The 21939-nt window shown below is 37.6% G+C and overlaps 1 protein-coding gene across 1 annotated transcript in view; it reads left to right on the top strand.

Annotated features, from left to right (window-relative positions):
- Positions 1-21939, top strand: part of SLC38A11 (solute carrier family 38 member 11) — a 52926-nt gene that overhangs the window by 27273 nt on the left and 3714 nt on the right. The window contains exons 8-11 of the mRNA XM_032637820.1: positions 8916-8986; positions 10006-10167; positions 13181-13293; positions 16368-16499. Of these exons, the coding sequence (XP_032493711.1) occupies positions 8916-8986; positions 10006-10167; positions 13181-13293; positions 16368-16499 (478 nt within the window). The remainder of the gene's footprint in view (positions 1-8915; positions 8987-10005; positions 10168-13180; positions 13294-16367; positions 16500-21939) is intronic.

The following is a 21939-nucleotide window of genomic DNA, read 5'->3' on the forward strand; positions in this document are numbered from 1 at the left end:
TGTTCTACAGCAAAAAACAGTAAGACCAGTGTCATTAAGTAGTCTGCCCAAAGTCACCCTGCTAGTATATCATAAAGTTAAATTTTAAATCCTGCAGTGCCAGATGGAGGCACACGCGGTCACTGTGCGTGAGTGGCTGTCCCCCTGGACGCAGGGGGACCCTGCCAACCCCTCCCTCCCGGCAGATCACGCCAACCCGAGAGGAGACACGGAGCGACACAGTCAGAGCAGGGCCATGAGAGAGGGCTTTGGCATGGTGACCGCCAAGCATCCCTTCCCCAAGGGTTTGTAACTGCCCAGAGGAATGTTCTCTTCTCCGTGTTATTTATTTTGACTGTGTGCTCTATATTTGTCTCAGAGATGAAAGTTAAGTTTTGCGTTTACCATTACAAGGAGTAAAATAACAAAACGCGAGTCGAGAATTGATAATAGTCATTTGCAGATCACAACCAGCTTTTCCCACGAAGTGACCAAATCTTAAAAGCCTAATTTAGGTCTCAGTGAGACATTTTTGAATGTGTCTGAAGGGTTATTTGCAGAAGGAGGTATCTTAGGCATGACCATAGATGCTGCTCTCGGACGGTCGCTGGTGGAGACATTGCACAGCTGGGTCCGGTTTCTCACTTTCCTGTCTGATTCAGAAAGAGCTTTACTTCCCTGCAGGAGTGAGACTTCATTTGCACCTTTGGTCTTTATTTTATTTTATTTTGTTTTCAATAGCCATCTCTCCGTAGAATGTGTATATAAATATCGGAAATCATAATCTAATCTTTAAAGTTTATCTCATATTATTTAAGAATGACCCGAATTGTTTTTTTATTAATTGCCTTTTGAAAATCTGCAGTTAGGAAGTAATGTACATGTAGGATTTAGGAATGTCAGTCAGAAAATTATATTTTAAGAAATGTAATTATTTTATTTACCTTCTAAAGCCAAATATTCTTAGGCAGAAGTTCTTTGTTATTTTAGTTTCACTTTCTTTTGAGGGTCTTTCCTTGTCATGAGTGCACAACGCCCACCTGTTTGACCCGTGGCCCTGCATGGCCTCACTCACCTTGGCCAACCCCCGGGCAGGCCTGATGGCCACCAAGACGCCCACACAGACACCACGGTCAGCACACGCTCACCTGATGCGGGAGGCGTGGGGCGAGGCCAGAAGAGAGGAGGGGAGGGGAAGCGAGGAGGAGGGGCAGGGCCAGGGCTCCCGCAGGCTCCAAACCAGGGAGCAGGGCTCCCCGAGGCCTCACACTTCTTTGCCCTTGTGTGGCAATGTCCACCAGCGCCTGTGTGGACATCAAGAGATATGCTGGCCTCTGTGTGGTGACAGCCTAAAGAAGGGTGAGAAGGCCCTTGACCCTCTCATCTGGAGAGCAGCGAAAGGGGCAGGTCAGCATGAGAGGGTCTTCCGAGGCTTATTTGAAATCAGACACCCCAGGTGTGTGAGGTCCCACCTAGAGTGACTGTGAGACTCGAGGTTTGTAAACTTGCCCCTAGTTTGCTAAGATGATCTAAAATAATGTTTACTGTTCCAAGTTAGAGAAGAGAGAGAGAGAGAACGGGTCTGTGCGGCCTCCTGTGCAGGTCGGCTGGTCTGAAGATGAAGTCTGCCGTGTTACTGATCAGGCCAGACACGCTCGTGTCACCGCATCACCTGGGTCTCTCTTGTGCAGAAAACAGCACGGTGTTTTTAATCTGCTTGTGTTCCCTACAGTATGCTGTTAGAAGGTTAATTGATAAGATTAAAGTAGCCTGAATCACAAAGATGTTTAGTGTTTAAAAAAATTCCCCAGCAAGTATTGGAACTTCTAAAATATGTATATCATTTGTACAGGGTTAATCTTGGAAATTATACTTGAAAACTTTATTCTACTCTTCATTTTAAGTTGGAAATTGTTTTTAACAAAATTGTTTTGTACCATTGGAAAAGAAAAATGGTAATTTATGTTCTTAAAAAAAAAATTTTTAATCCAAATCCGCCTGACCCCAAAGCTCATTAACATTTTCCATTTCAGCTCTCTGTATTCCATATGTTTTCCCTTAGTCGAGAGAAAGTTCCTTCACAGTGGAAATTAAGTTCATTATTGTTCTAGTTGTCCCTTATTGGTAATATTAATCACAGTTTTATCTATAGCCAGCAAATAATCACATTAAATGAAAGAAGCAGGTAGGAGCCAGATGGGGATAAAGAGCTGGTTTATGCATTACTAGGTAACATTAACAGTTGCTGAAGAGATGCTATCGACCGCAGTGGACTAACTTCAAAACTGTTGGCTTCCATTGCAAACTCTAGACACACACCAGTAAATGTGGTTGGTTTCAGTTCTCAGGGAAATGAACTTTGACGGTGCCAACAGAAGAATCTAAAACAAAAAGAAACCAGAGAGTAGTTCTTATTTTGGGGTTTCTTCAGAAGAAAATTAGCCTCTCTTTGTACAAAAGAAATACTCCTGAAGAGTTGTATGTTAATATGTTTGATTTTGAAAAATCATTTGAAAACCATTTCCTGTTACAGGTTACTTATTGTGAATTATTCTTTAAAATTAAAAAAAAAAGGAAAGTGCTCATCCTATAATTTAATCACTTTGTAATAACAGATTAGTCTTTACTTGGTTCATATTTAATAATATTTCAATATGACTACTATGTACTCTGTTTTCCCCCTTGTCTGTATTCATAATGACAATTTTGATTTGTTTCTCCCAGTTTGTTATTTTTTTGCTTTCTTCATCTTCTTTTTCTTTTCTTCTTCTTGTTTTTTTCTTTCTCAAATTCTCTAGTAGCCATGGTTCTTTATAAGTTAACAAAGTATCCTTGTCTACTGTTACACTCATCTCCTCCATTCTTCTTCTTGCCTCTCAGGAAGTTCAGTTGGTAAATAGTAGCTGAAACTTACCGCATAAGCTACACTGCAGGAAAAAGAAATCTTCTTTAACTCTTCTAGAGCATTAGAAGCTAATTAGGTTTTCTGCAACAAAAGTTACCTATACCACTCCTTTTAGATCTATGTTGTCCAACACAGTAGCAACCAGCCACATGTGACTATTTTTTTTATTTTATGATTTTTTTATTGAAGTATAGTTAATTGACAATGTTGTGTTAGTTGCAAATGTTAATTTACAGTGTTGTTTACAGCAAAGTGATTCAGTTATACATATAAATGTATATATATAAATATATATGTAGTCTCTTTCAGATTCTTTTCCATTATAGGTTATTACAAGATATTGAGTATATTTCCCTGTGCTATACAGTAGGTCGTTGTTATTTACCTATTTTATATATAGTAGTGTGTATATATGTTAATCCCAAACTCCTAATTTATCTCCCCCTACATGTGACAATTTAAATTAGATAAAATTAAATAGAATTAAAAATTAATTAACTCTAGCCATAATTTTAAATGCTCAGTAGCCACATGTGCATAGTGGTCACCATATTGCACAGCACAGATGTAGAACATTTCCATCAGCACAGAAAGCAATTGTAGGGGAGCAAAATTCACCATGCCAAAAGGTGTCTCTTTGGCAGGTGGATTATTTCGAGCTGAAAACAATCAAGACCCAAAAGACTCAGGAAGTACCTTTGACCTTCTTCCTCACTGCCTAAAAGAATTCAGATAGAGGGATGTTCCTGGAATAGAGCAATCACCAGAGATACCTGCAAAGAATATGTGCTAGGTGTGGTGGAGAAACTTGGCAAGGGCTAGAGATCAGGGTCCACTAAATATCCCATGTCTCCACATGGCCCAGCAGACATTTCTTTACCAAACATTTACTTTTCCACCTTCATGTGAGTTGCCTTCCTCCCCTTCGAAGTCCCAAACCGCTACCCCCAACATCCTTGTTTGCCTTTAGCTAAAGATGGTATTTAATGTGAGGGCTTTGTCCATTTTGGCGAGTTACTCAGTTCCCTTGAGTCTCTCCCATGTGTACCTGTCATTAAACTTCTGTTTGATTTTCTCCTGTTAATCTGTCTCATGTCAATTTAACTCTTAGAGCAGCTAGAAGAACCTAGAATAGCGGAAAATGTCTTCCTCCCCAACACACTATTGTATGCTGCTATTCTAGATTATCATACAGAATAAAAAATATTTGACCTCTTTGTTTTGTCTTTTTCTCTGCAGCATTTCCAGTGGCCATAACACTGATTGCCACATTGGTAGTGTTCAGCAAATATTTGTTGAAATTTGAATGATTTGAATGACTTTCCAGTAGGAAGAATGTAATTTCAGTTATAGACTATTTATGGAAATTTAAGCTTAAAAATTAAGTTCAAATTCAAAAAGGTTTCATGTAGAAAATATTGTATAATTATATAAAGTTCAGAAAGTTTTAAATTGGGCTAAATCTTTTTGAAATAATTTTCTATATTTGGTTCCAGTCTTTATCAACAATAGACTATCATATTTAAAAGTCAATGTACTTCTCTTTCCATAGCAATAACTATAATTCTTAAGTTGGATTCATTTTTCTTTTCCCAGACATAACTATTATTCTTAAGTTGGTTTGAATCATTCCTGTTCATGCTTCTATACTTATACTATGCATTTATGTATTAGTATTGATTAGTATGTTTGTAAAATATTCATAAATAATCACTATGGTAAAAAAAAATGTACATTCTCTAATATAATTCACTATTTTCCCCTCAATATTGTATTCAGTATATTTCCATTTTGATAAAATTAGCACTGGGTGACTCTTCTACAGCATACAATCTGATGGTTTAGTTTAGAAATGTAATTGTTTGCTTATAAGCTTTGAGTACCTTAAACTTTACTAGATATTGCCAAGATCTTCTCCAAACTGTTTTATAGTTTACAGTTCCCTCCATAATAATTGTATCTTGTCCTAGCAACTTCTCAACATTGCTATTATTGAATTAGGTATAAAATTTTTTTTAATGTGTTTCATTTGAGTTTTTCTAATTATGAAGGAGGGTGAGCAACATACAGCATATTTGTTGGCCATTCTCATTTCCTTTTCTGTCAATTACCTGTTGTCTATTGTTCATTGGAATATCTTTTTATTATGATATGCAGTAGCATTTAATATACACTGGATAATAACCCTTTCTTGGTTATATGCAAGACACATTTCGTCTCCCAATTTTTAGCTTTTCTTTATTTTTTAACTTTGAATATGGATTATTTTATTATACATTTTATATTAATATTTACCTTCCATTGATTTTATCAGGTTTATCAGTTTTTACCTTTATGGTTTTTGCCTTTATAGGTTTTGTTTTGTTTTGTTTTTGCGGTTTGTGGGCCTCTCACTGTTGTGGCCTCTCCCGTTGCGGAGCACAGGCTCCAGACGCGCAGGCTCAGCGGCCATGGCTCACAGGCCCAGCCGCTCGGCGGCATGTGGGATCTTCCCGGACCGGGGCACGAACCCGTGTCCCCTGCATCGGCAGGCGGACTCTCAACCACTGAGCCACCAGGGAAGCCTGCCTTTATAGGTTTAAAACAGTCTCTCCTCCATCGATATTATGTTTTATTCTTTGAAATTTAATATTAATTTGGAGAGAATTGACATCTACATGATATTGAGTCTTCCCATTCATAAATATGGATATGCTATATCTCTCCATTTGTTTGTCTTTCAATAAAATTATGTCATGACATTAATATTATGCATATCTTTAAAAATAGTGTTTTTGTTGTCACTGCCATTTAAAAAACATTTTAACTGGTTCTTTTTTGTATACATCAACCCTATTAATTTTTGTATATTGAGCTTGTATCCAGTGAAGTTGCTGAATGCTCTTATTAATCCCAATAGCTTGTCAGTAGATTCCCCTGAATTTTCTGTGTACATAATTATATTGTGTCCAAATAATTTATCACTTTCCAATGATTACATATCTTATCACTGTCTTATTTTATTGCATTAGCTAAGAGTTCCCATAGTATATTCTGAAAGCAGTGATGGTGAACATCCTCATCTAGTTTCTGCCTTTAATTGTAATATTTCTAATTTTTCACTTTTAAATATGTCACTTGCTATAGGTTTTGGTATATATTCCTTATTAGGTTAAGGAAGTTCTATTTTAATAATAGCGTGCTTAGCATGCTTGTCAAAATAAATACTGGATTGTACGCTTTCCTACCTATTTTGAAATGGTCAGTCATAAGCTTTTTTCTCCATTAATCTGTTAATGTGATGACTTATACTAATAGATTTTTCTATTACTGAACTACTCTTGCACTTATTGGAAAAAACTCTTCTTAGACATGATTTTTTTCTTAAACATTGCTTGATTGCATTTGATAATATTTCATTTTCTATTTCATCATCTATATTCTAAAGTCAGAGCGGTCTGTAACTTCATTTTCTCATCCACATTGAGTATCAATGTTTCATAAAATATACCAAGAAACTTTGTCTTTTCTTTCTTCTGTGGAACCATTTTTCTGGAACTCAATCCCAGGCTAATTTATAAAAGGTTGGAAAACCATATTCAGTGTCTCTTTCCTTCTCTTTATCTAGATTTGGACACACATTTTTATCCTATCTGTAACATGTTTTTGGTATTTTCCATCTTATAAAATCAGCATCATTAAGCTGAACACAGAAAATCCAAAATCATCGTAGGTACTATTTCACACTCCATCTTATCTAGGAGTATCAAGGAACCATATGGACCAGGAAAAACCTTTTAAACTTAAATGAAAGAATAAAAATAAAACTCCTACCTTTTCATTACTAATATAAGAGTTAAAAAGTAGGGCACCACCACAATCTGTACTGAAAGGAAAAATGAATATTATTCACCTGGGAATACCCTACCAGGGAAAGTAGATCATTTAAAACATATTAGAAAGTTAAAAATCTTCAAGCTTCTACAATTATTAGTGCTGCCTTTTCTCAAAAAAATGTTTAAGGACTGTGGACAAAATTTGTATTTTTCCACATTAACATTGGAATTTGACGGGTATGCTGCTGTCGGTAACGTTCACTGCAGTGAGTAGTGGAAGCAGCAGGTGGCAGCAGCTCCCACTCAACAAACTATGGGTTTCTGAGCAAGCACTGTAACAGCAGGAGGCCTCCCTTGTTTGTTCCTTAGTTCTTTTGTGTCTGTAATGCTCCTTTCAAATATGGAAAGAAGTAATATAATGCATAAATCCCACTAACTTTGACAAAACAGATGAGACATTTTTGTGTCTACATTGAGAATGAATAACAAACTTAGGAAATAGATGGATTTATACCTAGTACCTTTATGCTTTCTAGGACCCTTCTTCTCTGTCCCCCTCTTCTATCTTATGCCTTTTTTGGATCTCACTGAAGCCTTTCCTTTTCAGGGAAGCCGGCCATACTTTCGGACATTTGCTACCTTCTATTAAATGACACTGTATAATAATAACAATGTTAATACATAAGCTGATAATACTAGTGACCATTTATTGAATACTTACTGTATGCTAGGCTCTCTTCCAAAGTTTTTTTTTTGTTTTGCGGTACGCGGGCCTCTCACTCTTGTGGCCTCTCCAGTTGTGGAGCACAGGCTCCGGACGCGCAGGCTCAGCGGCCATGGCTCACGGGCCCAGCCGCTCGGCGGCATGTGGGTTCTTCCCGGACCGGAGCACGAGCCCGTGTCCCCTGCATTGGCAGGCGGACTCTCAACCACTGCGCCACCAGGGAAGCCCTCTTCCAAAGTTTTACATATTTTTCTTATTTAATTTACACAATAACTCAGTGAATTTGGTACTATTATTATTATCCTCATTTTATAGATATCAAAACTGAAGCACAGAAAGGTTAAGTACTTTGCCTAAGATACATAGCTAATAAGTGGATGGGGCCAGATCACACAGGCTGTCTGACCTTGGAGCCTGTGTTCTTCACTGCTACTCAGGGATTTGTTAAACAGGGAGACCAATCCCTGCCTATAGACAGGTTGGCAAATATTTTAATTCCGCTAGGAAAGAGACTTATTCAAGCTATTTAAAGTACATATATTTCTAAAACCTCTTTGAGAAGTGTATATACAGGTGGGAATTTGAGGCGACTGGCAGTTCAGTAAGGAAGAGACAAACCAAAGAGACAGATCTCAACTTCTTTACTTACTGTTTGTGGAAGCTTGACCAGATATGTCACCACCCAGAGCTTGACTTTCCTAGTACATTAAATGGTGATAATAATACTTAGGTGTTATTGTGAAGATTGAGATAGCATAGGATAGTTCCTAGAACATAGTTAAGTACCTTTTCAATTAATATTAGTTCAAGTCTACCTTTCTCAATAAACTGTAGCGCCAACTGTGAATTTCCCTTGGGTAGGATGAACCTGGAAGAGTTAAAGGGAAATAAAGGGCAGCATTGAGGACTTCCCTGGTGGTGCAGTGGTTGAGAGTCCGCCTGCCGATGCAGGGGACACGGGTTCTTGGCCCGGTCTGGGAAGACCCCATGTGCCGCGGAGCGGCTAGGCCCGTGAGCCATGGCCGCTGAGCCTGCGCGTCCAGAGCCTGTGCTCCACGATGGGAGAGGCCACAACAGTGAGAGGCCCGCATACCGCAAAAAAAAAAAAGAGCAGCATTGATTAACTGAGGAAGAACTTTGCATTATTAATGTTTGAATCTCCCTCAACAAGTATCTCAAATGATGAGTGCATAACAAATGTTTGTTGTTAAACTGATAAGTAGATAAAGTCACAGAGTTAAGTGGTCAATTCTAAATATGCAAAACTAGAGTCTCTCCAAGTCATGGGCATGCATTTTCAAGGACTGAGGTTAACAGTAACATTGGTATTCCCAGGAAATTTATTTACAATTTAAAAAGATGAATGGGAGCCCCTTATTAATTTCTGACTTAAAGATGTTCAATTTATAGTGTGACATCATTTCTTGTTTTCTTTTATGCTTATGCTTGCATTTGTTTAATCATTCATCAAATTAACTGATTTCTGTTCTAGACCAAAAACAGAAGATGCCTGGATATTTGCAAAGCCCAATGCTATTCAGGCTGTTGGTGTAATGTCGTTTGGTGAGTAGATGGTTTCCAAGGCCCTTTCTCAATATGGAGTCTTCTGTACCAGGAAAAAGTGCTGTGGGGCTTCCCTGGTGGCACAGTGGTTAAGAATCCACCTGCCAATGCAAGGGACACGGGTTCGAGCCCTGGCCTGGGAAGATCCCACATGCTGCGGAGCAACTAAGCCCGTGTGCTACAACTACTGAGACTGAGCTCTAGAGCCCACAAGCCACAACTACTGAGCCCACGTGCCACAACTACTGAAGCCTGCGCGCCTAGAGCCCATGCTCCACAATGAGAAGCCATGACAATGAGAAGCCCGCACACCGCAACGAAGAGTAGCCCCCACTCACCACAAGTAAAGAAAGCTTGTGCACAGCAACAAAGACCCAACACAGCCAAAAATAAATAAGTAAATTTATTTTTTTAAAAAAAAGGTGCTGTGTGTCTGGAGAGCAGACGTCCTAAGTTTTAGACTTCCCATTAGCAGCATATGATCCAGTTTGTGCCAACATAAAATTAGGCTCAAACTTTTCTCACTCATCACCAGAATGTGCTTCAATTTGGACAAGTCTCTTCCTCATGCAGAAAACTCATTTAAGTCTTCTTGTTTCTTAATTTGAAAATCTAGCAAGTGTTATGAACTTCTTCAAAACCTTGCACACAAAGTATTATGAATTGGCCATCTAAAGTTACTCTGTTATATCCCAGATAGGAAAGGAAGCCCTGGACTGAAAATATGGTGTTGTTTAGATTTCCTTTAAGATTGGAAAGACCACTGGGAAATGGGAGAGAAAGTTGGCTAGGCCTGGTATATATCAAGAGTGACATGAGGAGAATATAAGCCTAATGTGAATGAAATTTCTCATTCCTACAGCTGTTAGAAAGATTATTTCTGACATATTTAGTAAATTAGTATATCTGAACTTCAGTTCATTAGTATTTCAAAGTAGCATACATCTCTGAATTTTCTGAAGGAAAGGGAGAACTATGGTGCTTGCTTTAATAATGCTTTTTTTTTTCTTGTATTGCAGCATTTATTTGCCACCATAACTGCTTCTTAGTTTATGGTTCTTTGGAAGAACCCACAGTAGCTAAGTGGTCTCGCATCATCCATGTGTCCACCTTGATTTCTGTATTTATCAGTATTCTCTTTGCTACATGCGGATACTTGACATTTACTGGCTACACCCAAGGTAAAATGAAAAATTCAGTATTAGCATATTTTGGTGTTCATATGGAGTGGTGCTATCACTTCTCATTTTAAGTACAATTATACCCAATGTTCTACTTCAGAGTAGAACCCATTCTCTCCCCTACCTTCCTGCCTCTCCTAATTTTCTCCTTTTTAAACTGCTAAGCTTCTTCTGTAGTCCATTCTCCCTCCTTCCACAGTATCACTTCAAAGCACATGAATTCCAGCTTCCCTCTCTACTAGTCCACTGCAGTTTCACTTTCGAGGACACCAATATCCTCCCATTCTTCAAAGCTAACAGTCTTCTTGGTTCTGATTTTCATGGACCTCTCTGAGTCACTTAACAGTTCTGTACATTCTTTCTTTCCTCCCGCAGAGAAAAGAGCACTACCATACCATCATTCACTCCCTTAATATTTTTTTCTTTCTGAGTGATTCATCTTTACTTTCTCCTACCTCCTCTCCCTCTCTCCCCACAACCCCCATTAACTGGCTCAAGCAAGTTGGCTTTTTTTCTCTCAACAAATTCTTGGAGATTTTCATTGTTTTAACTCTAGTCCAGAACTTTCTTTTCATCTCCAGCCTCTTGCCTGCAGGACATTTCTACTTAGTTGTTTCACTCTTGCCTTAAACACAAAATACATCTTTCCCACAAAACCAGGCCTTTCCCTCCTCACCCCAACTCTCATCCCAGGACCCCACACTGAATTCACTTCTCTTCTGTTCATCCACGCCCAACAACGGAATGGTCATCTCATCTACATCCTTGACCCTTACATTCACTCATCTCTGTAGTGTGAGAGTTAGGGTATTCTGACAGCCTGCTAAATACTATGATTCATGCATTTCACAGCTTTTGCAGGTTTGTTATCTCATTTGACCTTCAGACAACCCTAGGAAGGTAAGTGGAATAACTAGTTTTACCCCCTGCCTAGAACACAAAGAGGCGGAGTAACTTGCCCAAGCTGGCTGCTGACAAAGTAGAAAACACATCTCCTAACTTTCAGTCCCATTTTCTTTCCTTTCCATCTTGTCGTCTACCCCATTTTGGATACATATGGCCCATTAAAAACTGTCTCTTAGCCTCTAGTTCTGCTTAGCTTACGTTTCATATGACACTGAAGTACTCTTGGGTGGGTGGTACATTGTTCCAAATGCAGGTTACAGGCGACTATGATTATAGGGAGAGATTTCTCAAGAAATAAAGAAGATGGCTTCATAAAAGAGTGATGAATAACATAATCCCAGTGCCATCAAAAACATAATACCGGTGTGTGCCATTAGAGTGCAGTAATGAAGTGACCTTGAAAATCTTGATAAAAATTGTTTCAAAACATTGCCATGTATCACTATTGCTACATAGTTTGCAAAGACAAATAGCCTGTAGACTCCAGTCTGCACAGGACCTTGGTTTTAAATGCCTTTTCTATAAGACATAAACCCTTTTTCTTAGTCACACCTTCCTGGTGTTTTTATCATTAGTAATTGTGCAGATATAATTAAGTCTTTATATAACAAAGCTGACAGGTTGGTTTTGGTTTTGATTGTCTGTTTGTTTGTTTTTTTCTTTCTTTTCTAGCTATAATTCCCTAAAATACACTTAGACTCAACCTAGAATAAGCTGAGGTTGTTTCTTCAGGCCATTTTGCCTTAGGCAAATCTAGTCTTGTTCCCTCACACTGCATGCTTCTTTTCCCTTTCATTACATAAACTCCAGCTTGTGAGGCAGTGAGAACTCTACATTGTTCTTGAATTTCCCAGTGACTTTTGAAAAGGTACAGGGCCTGTTTTTTAGTGGAGGTTAGTGAACAGGGAGCTTTGGGCCTTTTTTCTCAGAGTGTTGGAACCCTTTCAATCAACCTTGGATGAACCTCTGCCACTACTGCTTTGTGATTTAATCTCCTTCTGCCCAAAAGGAACACTAAAAAGTAATGTACATTTACTCCAATTAACAGGGGGAGGGGAAAAGAGTCACTTAAAGTAAGTCTTGGGAAGAGGCAGGTCATTTAGTCTTTTAATGAAAAAATAAAGTACAGAAGTATTATTATTTTGTTTTCTTTGTAAACAGTGTGGTAGTGTGTGACTTTTATCTAATTTTCTAGTCAGTCTCATCAAAAAATGTGACCAACATTTTAAAATGTAAGCATGTTATATTTTGGAAATAAACAGTCTCAAATATTCTTTGTTTCTATATTGGGAAACTTTTTGCTGACATGATCTGTGCCCTCATTAGATCCCTGCATTTCCTCACAGGTGTCTAAGAAAATACAGTCTCTAAATAAGAATTGGTTCAATGTATATGTGGTCCATTGTTTAGTTTGGAACTAATTAAATATAATAAAATATAATACTCTGCCTGGGAAATAACCATATTTTCACAGTTTTGAATCAGTGCATTTACCTCAGACTCATCAGATAACATGGAAGATAATGTATGTTTGGAATTCCTTGCTGTGGCCCTGAGTTTGTGATTAAACTCTATAGGAAATTCAGCTCCCTACATGTACTAGTCTACTCTTCCTTTCAGGATTGTCCTTGATCTAAGAATAACATTTCAAAAGGAAATTTGTTTATTTTAACAGACTTTTTTTTGTTGTTGTTTAATAATGAAGTCACTTACTTACCAGAAACAAAGACCAGAAGCAAGTTTATAAAACCAGTGCACAAGAATTTAGGGAGTTGATTCTGGTGTAAGAAGACAATGGATAAAAGTATTTTTCAGAACTTGGTACAAATATAAGGCTAATCTTCTAAAAACAAACACTGAGAGTAAGAAAAAAACTATTAGTGATGAATTTGCTTTCAAGTGGAACATGTGCTACTTTTAATACCCATCAGTAATTATATAGTTTTTGAATGCAAAATTTATGTTTAGATTTGGCAGTCTATTCTATTAAATTAAATGACGTTTATGTAGCTTCACTTATATAATAAATATCCAATATCTCATTTATTAGATATTTATCTCAATACCCAGTATCTATTAAATAAATCTATTTTATATTATTCTCTAGGAGACTTATTTGAAAATTATTGCAGAAATGATGACTTGGTAACATTTGGAAGGTTTTGTTATGGAGTCACTGTCATTTTGACGTACCCGATTGAATGCTTTGTGACTAGAGAGGTAAGCACAACTTCTTTCCGACACTTTACCTAGGTCATCTCTCTACTGCTTTAATTTGGGACGATTTATAAATCATTTGATTTTGCAAATTCCCAAGCGCATGACAAGTAATATAATGTATAAAATTTTCTCTTTTAACCAGTTTAAAGATAAATTCATATTCAAATGTTTACAAGATATTTTTTCAAAAGTTGGATTTGAAAATCATGTTTGGTAGTTTAGTTTATATTAACGTAAGTATAAATATTAATACAACTGCATTCCAAAGCGAATGCCATTGCGGAGCACAGGCTCTGGACGCGCAGGCTCAGCGGCCATGTCTCACGGGCCCAGCTGCCCTGCAGCATATGGGATCTTCGCGGACCGGGGCTCGAACCCGCATCCCCTGCATCGGCAGGCGGACTCTCAACCACTGCACCACCAGGGAAGCCCTATTTTACTCATTCTTACAAAGAAATTAAGTACTAAGGTTTAAAACATGTTTTACAAAATTGTTTTTTGGCTAAAATGTTTTACAAGTCAACATGTTTTAAAGGCACCACAGGACAGATTTGATGAGTTTTATTAGTTTTAAAAAACTAAAATATTTTATTTTTCATGAAAACCCCAAATTCAATTTAAACCATTAGTTTTACAGATATATTTTATTCTATATTTATAAATTTATAAATGTTTATGTAAATATAAAATAAACATTTCTTCATTCATAAATTTATAAATATGTTTATTATGATAAATATATTTATCTATTTATACTTATATACCATATAAAATAATAGTGAGTATATTATTTACTTATATCTGTATATTCAGATATTTCACTTATGAAGTCAACTCCAAGTTATGTTATATAGCCCACCAGAATTTGTAGAGGAAGATTAGGTAAAAGAGAACCAATTCTTTTTGTGTAAAATTAGATAACGTGGCTTGTCAGGAATCCCTTGTACAGTATGCTAAAAATCCACTGTACCATTTAGCAGAAGAACATGATCCTGCTTCGTAGTGGTTCTTTCAGGAATCTCGCTGAAAAGGCTTAGTCTTAGGATCTATTCCTAGAGGCTGTTTACACAGTGCACCATGTCAATGGGCCTAATGTGTGAAGCAAAATGCCTACAGAGCTTCAAATACACTAACTAATGGGCAGGCTTCTAGAGGCACACCAGTGCTTACCTTATGCCACTTCTGCAGATAGGGAACTGCACAAGGAAAAGGAAAAGGAATGAGGAAATGTTCAGCACTATGTATATCCTTTGCAGTTATCACTTGTCCTCACTTACAAATGTACAACTCATAAGCCAGCTCTTCTCAAATATAGAGAGCAGTAGACTGAATTTGATGAATAGTTTTTAAATTGAAGAGCCTTTAAAATTTTTGCCAACTATTGTTGGATGCCAGAAATGGTTTTATTTTAGTTTCTGCCCAGTACTTTAGGTTCAAATCTGATCTCTAGATCAGCAGTAATAAATGGTGCATTCTCATGTGGTTTCTGGTGAACTGCTTGTGGTCTGTCAGAGTCACTCCACCTGGTATAGCTTATGTCTTCAGTACTTGGAGCTTGTGTTTCCTTTCTAGCGGCCATGACAGGAAGACAGAACTGAACCAAGATCTCTGCCATGGTAGCAAATACTAGGCAGAGGAACTTTGCATATACCTCACCCGTTCACTTCCTTTTTCTTTCTCTCCTTTCTGCACACACACACACACACACACACACACACACACACACACAAATATACAATTGGCCTAAATATAATCAAAGCTGTTTCTATTCACAGGTAAAGTAGCCAGCCAAGTACAAGGGTGCCACAAAGCCAGTCTGTGCCTAATAAATACTAGCCTGCCCCACTCAGTGATCTTCATCTATAAGAATGAACTTCAAATTAGATAATATTTGGAAGGACATTACCAATTGTAAAACCATAAATGAGTAAGAGTGATTAGTACCCCCATTTAATTATTAACAGAGTTATGGCAGTATCCCGTCAATGGGGGACTGTTACTCAACTAGGAATGCTACTTATCACAGTCATTAAGGTCCCCCAGCATCTGACCCTCTCCCACCATTTCCAATACTTGTCTCATGGTTCTTTTGCATAAAGCTACCACCCTATTCAGGCTGTCTCCTCCTTGTCCCCCATAGGTATCTTTACTGTTCTTACCTCTTTGCTCTTTTTCACACTATTGCCTTGGTCTATAATTCTGTTCTAAATCGCATCCATGTTTCAAGTCCTACATCAAGCCAAGGTAGGACAAGCACATTTCAGGAATACTGTAAAGCCAATTACTCTCAGGGAATCAGATCTAGATAACTAAAGCACTGTCTAGTTCTGAATTGTATTTGATCTTTTTAATCTGTCAAAAATTGATCACTATTTGTTTCATTAGATTGGTTGGATCTCTCCAATTAGGATGTTAATTTCTGAGAATAGGAATCATCTCCTAGACATTTTCTCTTAGCAAGTCAGTAAATAAGTAACTGTTGATCGATTTCCTGATCTGAGTATCAATGGAAAATGGTAATCAACTCTTCTCCATTTTTGTTGAGGAAAGGCAAGATAAAATAGACTTGGCTTGTATCAGATAGGATTTAGATTATATGAAATTAATTTCCTGTTAGTAAAGGATATTACACACCCATTATTATTAAAGGATATTGTGCTAACCCCTTCCTTAGAGGTCATTCAAATAATCTAAATAGCATCTGTAGTTTGTGTAAGTGGTAACCTTGTTGGACTCAAGGAGGAAGGATAAGGTAACTTCCCAAGGTCTCTCTTACACTTGAGAAATATATTTATTCACACATTAGTATGCCATGTTCTGAGTCTGGAATGTAATCCACTGCCTGTCTGATAGTTCAACAAAGAATACTTGTTATTGATATGTGTGTGTGTCTATGTGTAAATACTTTGGAAATGATAGAACATTCATTCATATGGCTTTGGCTTAAAATTTGATTGATTGCCTAATTGGTAGTATTTTATACAGTCCTAACTACTATAATATAAAATACTCTCTTAATAAGTCCTGCACAACTCTGAGACTCCCTCTCTAAATAATCTGTTTATATTTGGCAGGTAATTGCCAATGTGTTTTTTGGTGGGACTCTTTCGGCAGTTCTCCACATTATCATAACAGTGGCTATCATTACTGTGGCCACACTTGTGTCATTGCTGATTGATTGCCTTGGAATAGTTTTAGAGCTCAATGTAAGTACATTTAAAGATTCTAAGAATCCCTTTTAAAGTAGTGTTTACATTTAACATGAGATGTATTTTCCCTTAACAAAGGTGTCACTTTCTAATGTGGAATGAAAATGTGTTTGTTATATTATAGTAAATATTTATAAAGATGATACTGTGTACTTTATAGGACTATATTTTTAGAGCAGTGGTTCTCCAGTGGGGGAAATATTGCCCTTCCCTCTCCACCTGCAGGGGACATTTAGCAATGTCTAGAGACATTTTTAGTTGCCACAACTGGGTAGGCTGGTGCTAGTGGTATCTAGTGGGTAGAGGACAGGAATGTGGCTAGCCATCCCACAATGTGCAGGGTAGCCCCTACTACAAAGAATTATCCAATCCAAAATAGTGCTGAAATCAAGATATTGGTTTAAAGGACATTTTTCATATTCTATTTTCTGTAGAACGTACATATTACTGAAAATAACAATAAATTGAATGGATCTGGAAACTCCTATGCAGAGTGAAGATCGGTCTAGAGAGATTAATTAAAATATGTAATGAAGAGACTTATATCCACACCCCACATTCACTTACCCTGGCGCAAGTTCTTCTTTTTTTCTTTGAAGTATTTTTTTCTCCCTCTAGACTTTACTTTGTGATCTCTACTGCTGCTTCCCAAATCTAGGTCCTCATCATATCACATCTGAATTAGTACTGACGTTTTGCTTCAACTAGCATATATTTAAGCTCTGCTTCCAATTTATCACCATCCTGCTTAAAAATCTCCACTTTCCTACCAACAAGCATAAAATCTGTTGTCTTTATGATCTGACCCCAAACCTTCTATGGAAGGTTTTTTACCATTAACTTCCCGGAATCTGCCCTCAGCTCTAGTCGATCTTATTTTTGACCTATGAGTAAGCCATATTAATTCTTTCTTTTATCCTTTGGCTTATGTTTATTCTTTCCTGTAATTATTATTTCCCTTTCCTTTCTGTGCAAATATTACAAAGATTTAAAATTTAGTGCATTTTCTAAGTTATTTATTTGTTGATCAGATATATATTGAATAATTACAGTTGAACCTTGAACAACATGGGTTTGAACTGCACAGGTCCACTTGTGTACAGATTTTTTTCAATAAATATGTACTACATGAACCTCAGTTGGTTGAATCTGCAGATATGGAGGAACCAAGTATGTGGAGGGCTGACTATAAGTTATACACGGATTTTCGACTGCTCAGAAACCCCTTAACCTTTACATTATTCAAGGGTCAAGTATACTGTATTCCACACAACAGAGATACAAGGATGGGAGGAAATCAGAAAGGATCCATGCTATCGTGGAGCTTACAATCTCACAAATAAAAATTCAGCTGCTATATAGGCAATGAAGAAAAGAAAGAGGTATAAGTAGACTCCTAAAAGACATTTTTGAGAAAAGATTGACAGAATTTGGTAACCAATTCAACTGGGAGGACAGGGGGCTAGAGGGACACATCAAGAATGACTTCTTGGGATCCAGCAATTCCTCTTCTGGGTATTTACCCAAAGAAAAGCAAAAACACTAATTTGAAAATATATATGCACCCTGAAGTACATGGCAGCATTATTTACAGTAGCCAAGATATGGAAACAGCCTAAGTGTCCATCAATAGATGAATGAGTAAAGAAGATGTGGTGTGTATATACAGTGGAATACTACTTGGGCAAAACAAAATGAAATCATAGTTGGATCCAGAGTGTATTATGCTAAGTGAAATAAGTCACACAGAAAAAGACAAATAGTGTATTATCTTACTTATATGTGGAATCTAAGAAGGATTTAAAAAAAAACAAAATGAAAACAGGTTCATAGATACGGAGAACAAATGAGTGGTTGCCAGAGGGGAGGGGGAGGGGGGTGAAATAGGTCAAGGAGATTAAGAGATACAAACTTGCAGTTATAGAATAAATAAGCCATGTGTATGTAATATACAGCATAAGGAATATGGTCTATAGTACTGTAATAACTTCATATGGGGACAGATGATTTACTAGACTCATTGTGGTGATCATTTTATAATGTATGTAAATGTCAAATCACTATGTAGTACACCTAAAACTAACATAATATCGTATGTCAACTATATGTCCGTTTTTAAAAGTGACCAAAAAAAAAACGAATGACTCCTTGGTTCTACTTTGTGGAAGTAGGATAATGATGGCATTTGGTAAAACATGAATAGAAGTGAATCTGCCACTTTAGAGTCTTTCATCTTCCCCTTCTACAGTCCTAATGAAATTTCTACTCAGAATCACACCACTTAGCATTTATCAATCATGCCCCCACAGGGAGGGCAAGCTTTTCAGATGGAATCCCAAGTTATCATTTACTCACTCCACTGAGAGTTAAGGGGAAGGTGAAGGTATTATTGTCCATGCCCGAGACACTGTTCCCTCCAGGTGCCATTTGGATTTGAAGGTCCAGGCAAAGGTAGTGGAAGATTCAGTCAGGAACACACTATTGGGAATTTTCCTGCCTCAGAGTATGTGGAAAGTAGGGAGTAGGCAGCTCCCCTGAAACCGCATGGGACTAGGGAAACATCTATTCCATTAGCAATGGAAAGATGGCTCATAGGAGAGATGGATCATTATCAAAAGTAACTTTTACCTACATCCTAATTTTGCATAGGCTAAAGGCTAGTAGGTTCACTCAAGATCATTTCATGTTCCAACCTTGGTCTACATAAAGGGATGACTACTACCTAAATGTGCTAACTTGATTTATGTATTATCTTGTATCATGTATTGTTTGGACTGTCCATAAGCTTGCCTTGCCTACCTATGTGCAAGTTCTTTGGAGACAAGAATGGTACTTAGCTGCCTCCTCCATCTTCCACAGTATATAGCACAGTGCTAAGAACACAGTGCTCCAATTACTGCATGGGTGATTGCCCTTGGGAGCACTGTTGAGGAACTATTTCTACAAATGCCCCTGGACATAAGAGACATTCTTAGTGTAGCACCAGGAAATTAAGTGTTACCAAAAATTTTGGGGGTTGACAGTAATGGTAACCCTCTAATTATGCTGAGGACATGATCGGCATGACTCCCAGCTCTGTTATTCCTTATTTTGTGAAATGTCTCATTTGAGTTCACATGTTTGTTTGTTTGTTAGAATATTGTAGGATTGTCATATGAGAGAAAATGTCTTTATCAAGTGCCTTGGCACTCACTATTTTGATAGCCTAAGAATGTTTTGTTCCCTTTAAGTTAAGCAAGCATACACATATTGCTTATGTTTCAGGAATGATATATTTCTGTAAATTTGACCATTACTTTCTGTTAACTGTGAATCTCCCTCACACTCACACAATAAAATTATAAGCACATAATCACATTAAATATTCCCTGTTATGCTTATGTTGAAATTTTTTGTGGTTAAGACAGAATTCTGGTGTTGTAGTCAAAGAATAATATTTGGTGAATATCTGTTATAAAGTCAAGATCTGAGCTGGCTTGGAGGACTATTTTTAAAAATTTAATACATGATTCTTGGGCTTCCCTGGTGGCGCAGTGGTTGAGAGTCCACCTGCCGATGCAGGGGATACGGGGTCGTGCCCCGATCCGGGAAGATCCCACATGCCACAGAGCGGCTGGGCCCGTGAGCCATGGCCGCTGAGCCTGCGCGTCCAGAGCCTGTGCTCCGCAACGGGAGAGGCCACAACAGTGAGAGGCCCGCGTACCATAAAAAAGAAAAAAAAAAATTTAATACATGATTCTAGATCCTTAGAATTTTTAAAAACCTGGTTATATAAACATTCATAAAAAACAGGGTGTTAAATTGTCATGATCTAATAACTCAATTACACTAGTTTTAAAGCACTTTGTAGGAATTCGTAAAATCTAAGATCTCCATTCTCTTCCAGACCACTTGAGTGCATATTTTTCCAGTCAACAAATGTCTTTTGGTTAGCACAATATCATAGTCAGGGCTTTGTTCAACTCTGTTTTGTGTGGGCATTTGTCATGTTTCATAAAGCCAGATCAAGCGTCATTTCTGTCAGTAATGCAAGCCAGGTCACGCAACACTTTAGAAGTAGCTAAAGCATGTGGTGTTCCCCTTCTGAGCAACAGTGTGAGCTAACATGTAGGGAGCATTTACTCTGTGCCAAGTGTTTTGCATGCATTATCCTCTTAATCTGTATTAATTGTATAGATGAAGAAACTGAGGCACAGAGTGACTGGAGTGATTAAATAGGTCACACTAGTTTTTTTTTTTAATTAAAGTATAGTTGATTTATAATAGATTACTTCCAGGTGTACAACATAGTGATTCAATATTTTTATAGATTATATTCCATTTAAAGTTAATATAAAATAATGGCTATATTTTCCTATGCTGTACAGCATATCCTTGTAGCTTATATATCTCATACATAATAGTTTATATCTCTTCATCCCCTTCCCCTATCCTGCCCTTTTCACCTTCAACCCTCCCCACTGGTAACCACTAGTTTGTTCTCTATATCTGTGAGTCTGTTTCTTTTTTGTTATAGTCACTACTTTGTTTTATTTTTTACATTCCACATATAAGTGACAACATACAGTATTTGTCTTTCTCTGATTTATTTCACTAAGCATAATACGCTCTAGGTCCATCCATGTTATTGCAAATGGCAGAATTTCATTCTTTTTTATGTCTGAGTAATATTTCTCTGTGTGTGTGTGTATGTGTATGGATACCACACCTTCTTTATCCATTCATCTGTTAATAAACACTTAAATAGGTCACACTAGTTTTAAGTGGTAGAATCAAGAATAAGTAGAGGGCTTCCCTGGTGGCGCAGTGGTTAAGAATCTGCCTGCCAATGCAGGAGACACGGGTTCGATCTCTGGCCCAGGAAGATCCCACATGTTGCAGAGCAACTAAGCCCATGCGCCACAGCTACTGAGCCTGTGCTCTAGAGCCTGTGAGCCGCAACTACTGAGCCCATGTGCCACAACTACTGAGCCCATGTGCCACAACTACTGAAGCCCGCGGGCCTAGAGCCCATGCCCTGCAACAAGAGAAGCCACGACGAGAAGCCCACGCACCACAACAAAGAGTAGCCCCCACTCGCCACAACTAGAGAAAGCCCGCGCACAGCAACAAAGACCTAATACAGCCAAAAATTAAAACAAATAAATAAATTTATTTTAAAAAAAAGAATAAGTAGAATATGGACCTTTACAAATGAGATGTGTAATAGAATCAGACCTTCAACTTGCAAAGTTAGGGGAATGCTGTTACTTAGTATAACTAAAATAATACAGAATAAATTATTCAGGGTTATATTAGTTATTTAATAAAAAGCAAAACCCCATTTAGAACTTAGCTTCTCTTTTATTTTATTGTTTTCATGGCAGCAGACAACGACATATTTTCCAAGGCAACTGCACCCTCAATTTTAAAGGATTCATTTTAGAAACAAATAAAA

This window comes from Phocoena sinus, chromosome 7 (genome assembly GCF_008692025.1).
Source record: "Phocoena sinus isolate mPhoSin1 chromosome 7, mPhoSin1.pri, whole genome shotgun sequence".
NCBI classification, from domain to species: domain Eukaryota; kingdom Metazoa; phylum Chordata; class Mammalia; order Artiodactyla; family Phocoenidae; genus Phocoena; species Phocoena sinus.